The 6,656-nt window shown below is 41.4% G+C and overlaps 1 protein-coding gene across 1 annotated transcript in view; it reads right to left on the reverse strand.

Annotated features, from left to right (window-relative positions):
- The window catches only part of dnah3 (dynein axonemal heavy chain 3), a gene marked incomplete at its 5' end in the record, with an annotated part of 28,140 nt that extends 26,314 nt beyond the window's left edge, over positions 1–1,826 (reverse strand). Inside the window, 3 exons of the mRNA XM_083649972.1 lie at positions 447–639; positions 1,440–1,628; positions 1,749–1,826. Coding sequence (XP_083506098.1) covers positions 447–639; positions 1,440–1,628; positions 1,749–1,826 — 460 coding nt within the window. The remainder of the gene's footprint in view (positions 1–446; positions 640–1,439; positions 1,629–1,748) is intronic.
- Positions 1,827–6,656: the final 4,830 nt, after the last annotated feature.

Raw genomic sequence — 6,656 nt, forward strand, 5'->3', positions numbered from 1 at the left:
AATAATGCAATACAGACATAAAACTAGAGGGCACATGGTAGAGTGCATATCTCCACCATGGCATGTTACCCCCATTGCCACGCCTCCTTTTGGCCACTGGGGGTGGCAAGTTAATCAGTTCGGCTTTGGCCCATGACCAACCTTTCTGCAAAGTTTTGTGGTACTGTATTACGTGAATCCATGTGGAAGTTAGGCACCTTTTTGTGATTGAACACACCCATTACCATGCCCCTTTTGGCCAGTGGGCGTGGAATGACTTCTAAGTTGGCCCATGACCAACCTTTCTGCTAAGGTTTTGTGCAAATCCTTTGATAAAGTTTTAAGATATCCTGATGACAAACAAACAGATAGACAAACAAGAGGCCAAAACATAACCTCCCGCAGTCCCGCCAACTCTGTGGCCCAGCCAACTCCGTGGGAGAGGTAAAACAAACATTGTTTTGTACCTATGCTCTTCTTAAGACTGAAGTGGTAATCTCTTTTGACCTCCCTCTGCAGGCTCTCCCTCAGGTTCTGGGTGTGACTGCTACTATCCTCAGTGAGAGGAGGCAGTAGACGCATGATGCTCTCCACCTGCTGGGGTGGCTGGGGGGCCAGCATAGACGTCTGGACACCAGTGGTGATGTAGTACTGATACCTCTGTGTGAATTAAGTCAACAACAATAATAATGTGTCAAAAGAAATTACTTTTGTTCATAGCAGGCTGATTGTTTGATACCAACCAATGGTTGACTAATGAATTCAATGATACTTGCTTCCAGGTCTCTCTCGCCAGGTTCCATCTCAGCAGCCCTCATATTCTCCTCTTGGCTGTGCATGATGTCCAGCTGCTGTTGGGGGGACATAGGCCGGCTGCTGGGGGTCAGGAAGTGTCTAGGGCTGCCTGAGGATGAATCCCTGAGAAAGGACAAAACAATCAGACTAAAGTGTTTCACTGAAAAGAATATCAAATCAGATAGGATATTGAAGCTATTTTACTATTGCAGTGGTTCTCAAAGTGGGGTCCGGGGACCCCCAGGGGTCCTTATGGGGGTTCCCAGCAAAAGGGGAATAATTTATTTTCACAAAAATCTTATCAGATGGGGGACCCTGGGAGAAAATCTTATCAACTATACCAACTATCTCATTTGTGTCAGTTTAGGGGTCCTTGGTGTGAACAAGCTTGAGAACCACTGGACTGTTTTATACTGGTCAAAATGTAGTGAATATTTATTACCGTCCTCTGGGTGCAGGTTTTTGTCTTCTTCCAGATGCTACAAGGTTAATTAAGATCAAATATCATTTGAGAACTTTCTAGATCACTTTTAAGTGTTCACATTTGATCCATATCTAAATTGTCTTCAAATAATAATATAAAGACAGTTTTCCCTTAATCAGACAGACCAGGGGGGGCAGACATGATAGAGCTTTGAGTGGATACAAGGCCCCGCTGAATCTACCAAGGAGACATGGGCAGTTGGCCGTCTGCGCTGTAGGTTGCCAATCTTCAGGTCCTGGGCCCGGGGGCTGTAGTTGTTCCCAATGGACTCACTCGGGGTACGATGGTGACATTGCTCTTTAAAGGGAGCTGCTAGAGTCCAGGAGGTGTTCTGGAGGATGGGTGGGTGATGTCTGTGCTTCAAGACTACCTGAGGCAACAGGAATGTAAAATTGTAATAGCCATACTGTAACTATCTATCTATGATACCGGACTAAATTTTAGCAAAACTTACCTGTCTTTACAAGTTCAAGTAGGCTAACTGTCTTACTTGATAAAGCTCAGAGGACTCTGCTTTGGAGGTCTTGGGCAGAGGTGGGAGACCAGGACATCCTCTGGACTGACTCATGTTATGGATAGAGATAGAGTCATCTTCCATCTGCAGGCCAGATACAAACATTGAGGGTTGCAACACAGTGTTTCCACCATTAAAATAGATCACAAATTATGTTAGAATCCTTTGCTTCCTGAGAAACCACATTGGGTAGCCTTAGCCTAGTCGAATTATGAGGCTAGAATGTTAAAGCAGAGGAAAAGCAATGTTATTCTGTGTCATAGGCTACAGTTAACGATCAAAAGAACAAGAACAAGAACGTGACGAATATCAAACAAGTGCCATGCCCGTGTTGTGCGTGCGACCGTTTCCGCAGAGAAAACAAACTGGAAGGCAGAACTGTTGCTATGAACGTTGATGCGAGTTACCTTGAGTCCTTCGCTGTGTTCATTCATTTAAAAGTGTCTTTCCCCCAGGAGCAATGCTGCGCGCAGTTTGCAATGAATAATTTGCCAAACCATTGCGCTTCCTGCTAAGCTAAAGTGTTAGTGAGGTTTTTGTTTTCCCTGCCCTGGCCCGAACTTCAGCCATTCTTACTACAAGGAAAAGTGGTGCTGCCGGGTGCTGCAGGTTGCATGCAGTAAACTGCTGCTATCCGGGAACCACTCCACCTCAACAATCACCTTGTTACTAAGCAACATGATGCAAATGAGGCCCTTAGGTGAGTATGGCTGGCTCTGGGTGAGGCGAAAGTTAAAACAACTTTATACATTTATATTTGCATCATGCATGCTAAAAAAAAAATATAAGAAAAAAACACTATAAAATATGAAATATTATGACATGACAGATTATTTAAATAGCTACTAATGGGATTTTAGGACAAACTGGTGTCACAGATTATAATTGATATGATTCCGAATATTGTGCTGTAGCTGTGGCTCCACCTACTGTTGGAGAAACAGAATGCTGCTCAAGTCAGAAGTATTATCAAAGACGTCAAGATGAAGATGAAGAGACATTACCTCATTCTAATAAAGATTTTCATTAGGCCCGTCTCTAATGGGCTTGCATTATAACCAATTTCTGATCCTGTCTGCAACTCTGCATCATCTATATTATCTATAATACTATTACAGTCTTCAATATCAGTAGCATTATGAAAATGTTAAGGGTATTGATGGATATCAGTCGCTGCAGCTGACAATAGCCTACTGTATGATATTACATATTACATTTGATTTTTACACTGGACTTAATTATTACTACATATTGGTACACACACCATTAAGGTGACATACCCATAATAGCATAATAATAATCATAATCATAATAATAATAATTACAACAAATACATAATTAATATTCATATATGGACTTACAGTGTGTCTGTGGTACTCAATAGTGAGTTTTAGTGACCCTTGAGGCTGTAGGTACATTGTAGTTTGCTTAACTTTTTCAGCCGAAGGACCCCCTATGATTAAAAACACAATAGCCTAAACTTGTGTTGCATTTTAAGCGTGGCCTATAATTAAGCATTATACAACAGGTAGTTCCGGCCGAGCAATTTGATTGGACAAGAGGGATCCTACGAGTGCCTATATTTCACGATAATGCACTGGCGCTTCACTGTGTGTAGATCACTCCGCTTCACAGCTGCCCTAATCAACAAAACGCTTCACAGCTGTAGAGTAGACAGTAGTAAAGTAGACAGCCTGCAGTTAATTAGGCTGATTAGGCTACATTTTCAGCAAAGCAGAAAGCTGAGGGGACTATTTTTGTTGGCGGAGGAATAAATACAGAAATCATCTATTTTCTCAGCTTTTTGTCATTTTTTTAATCAGCTTTGTTTAATAGAACTGTTGTATAAAAGCAATATCACACTCGAGGTCGTGCATTGTTGTCTAATATTGGCACTGCTGTGATTATCTACGGCACTCGGCCTGCGGCCTCGTGCCTGCGACCGAATCACAGCAGTGCCAATATTAGCCAACAATGCACTCCCTCTCGTGTGATATTGCTTAAATATTTCTGTATTTATTCCTCCGCCAACAAAAATAGTCCCCTCAGCTTTCTGCTTTGCTGAAAATGTAGCCTAATCAGCCTAATTAACTGCAGGCTGTCTACTTTACTACTGTCTACTCTAGAGCTGTGAAGCGTTTTGTTGATTAGGGCAGCTGTGAAGCGGAGTGATCTACACACAGTGAAGCGCCAGTGCATTATCGTGAAATATAGGCACTCGTAGGATCCCTCTTGTCCAATCAAATTGCTCGGCCGGAACTACCTGTTGTATAATAACATTTATAATCCAGCGCAGATATCAGGATTGACACTTCTTTTTAATAGATTACATTAAAAAAGCCGTAAAGGAGTGAACAATGTGCTTCACATATTGCTTCATCAGATTCTCTTTGTAAATAATTTTTGTCAAAAGTAGTTTATTAATGCTCGGAGTTTACTCAATATTATTATTTTCATCTAAAATAGCTTACATTTTTTTAATTTCACAAACTAGCTACTGACAAAAATTGGCGGACCCACTGCAGTATCTCTGCGACTGCAGACCCCCTGGGGGCCCTGGACCCCCTGAAGACTACTGACTTACAGTTTTGCTGTTCTGTTCTGCTTTTCTGCTTTGAATCACAAGCTCAGATGCAAGGTCAAGTGCAAATCTGTGTGTGTGTGTGTGTGTGTGTGTGTGTGTGTGTGTGTGTGTGTGTGTGTGTGTGTGTGTGTGTGTGTGTGTGTGTGAGAGAGAGAGAGAGAGTATGCGCGTGAGCGTGTGTGAGTGAGTGTGTGTGTGTGTGTGTGTGGCTATACTATGATTTAATAGCATTTTTTGGCCAGAGGGAGGCAGTGGCGGTCTGCATGATTGAAAAGATGACACATCGACTCAACCCATTTCAGAGCTGACCTACAGAAATAGCACTTTATTGGATTCTCAATCACAAAAGCTGTAATTCTTCAGCGAGTGACACAGCGCTTCTTAAGTATACCAGCTAATTAAATACAAGAGAAATTAGATTTGTGGGGAAGAAGTCTCGGCCTCGCGAGGATCCGGCAGGTTGTAAGTCCCCGATAACTCCATGCCAGAACCCGCCTCGGGCGTCCTACGTGGACTGAGGCACTTAACTCCGTTAAGGGACCCTCCCTGGTGGTCTGCAGAGGCACCCGAGCCCTCGGGTGTATCACCTGATGACATCACTAATGACATCACATTTGCTCGAGTGACATCACTGATGACATCACAACTGAACAATTGTGCGCCACGCCACCACCGGCTCTCGAATTATAAGGAGATATAATTTTTCCCTTGAAAGAAGCTGTCTTCATACTCAGTTTAATTTAATGCTACAATATGCTGAAAGCTGGGGTAAGCTCCATTCAGCAAATGAAGGTGAATAAGTTTAAGTGGCCTAGGTCTACTCTAGGCTATCCTCTGCTATGCCCCTGAGTATTAGCCCGCATGCAGAGCAATTTATTATAGCACGTCCCCCACAGCCCAAGACTGCAATCATCAAATCATCACATTATAACCTTGGTGGATATAAACAGGAAGCATGGGCCTATCGCATAGCTGTTTAGTGGATAAATCAAATCTCTACACTCACAGGAGTTGAAAGTGACTGCAATTTAGCCTACAAATCACAATCTCATGGCCTCAGGCTCATCCAGCACTTCGATGGGGAACTACCACTATAAGTCTTCAAGTTAGCTGTCAGTCTCAATTTTAGTAATGTGGGGGGAAAAATGTGGCCACTATATTGCAAAGACTGGTTTATACATGATAAATTGCTCCCATTGGCATTGGCTACAGAGGACATTGTTGAGTTGTTTGTTTCATATAGTATATAGCTATAGAAAATATAGCCTACAGCAATACAAATATCACGCCAAAACTACAAATATGCAATTCCACCTAAATTTGCAAATGCAGTCCATGGGGCCTATTTAAAACAAACAAACAAACAACAACAATTACAACAACAAAGCAGTCTACACAACAGAGAATAGGAAAATAATTGTGTATTCTCTATAAACTCACTACTGAGTACCACAGACACTAAATCCCTATAGGAATATTATGGGGATATTATTATAGTCTATCCCAAAGGAGATTAAAAAACATAAAGTGCAAGTCTCTATAAAATATTTGAGTCTCACAGATGTCCCAATAGTAATAGTATATCAATATAGGAATACAGTGGAATATGGTTGCAATAAAAATTGGATTCCGCAAATATGTAAGTCCCAACAATAGTATAGCAATATTATAGATATACCGATGTAAAATATAAGAGTGTGATATGGTCCCTATAAATTATTTATTGAGTCCCACTGACATTTCCCTAAACAGTAGGGAAGACTGGGGCATCTTGTCACACGGGTAAGTTGTCACACTGATCATATCTCCAACAGGGTGCTATCTAAAAAAATCTAAAGCTGCCTTCACATGATGAGCAATCTTCTCTTCTCACCATGAGGTAGAGCGGAGAAAGGTCAGCGCTAAGTAGGTCAAAGTTTAAACAATTTGAACTTTGAGCTAGAGCCCGACCGATAGCCTACTGGATTTTTGGGGCCGATGCCGATAGTAGGAAGTTTTAAAAAAATCCGATATCGATATCGTCCGATATTCTTATATATATATGTATATTATATACACATTATATCACACTTTTTTTTCAATGATCCCTTAAAAATGTCAAACACTTGAATATGTAAAAAAGAAAAGAAAAGAAAAAGATAGATTTACATTTGTAAACAATAATGTAACGTTTGATTTAATATGGAAAATGAGTGACTGCAATAGAGACAGAGAAATCCAAGTGAAAGCACAGGTGTGAAGATGCCCCAGTCTCCCCTAGAGCTTTAGGATGTCCAATTATTGTGCTCTATCTTGTCGGA

The sequence above is a fragment of the Poromitra crassiceps genome, assembly GCF_964638095.1.
Source record: "Poromitra crassiceps genome assembly, chromosome: 13".
NCBI lineage: Eukaryota > Metazoa > Chordata > Actinopteri > Beryciformes > Melamphaidae > Poromitra > Poromitra crassiceps.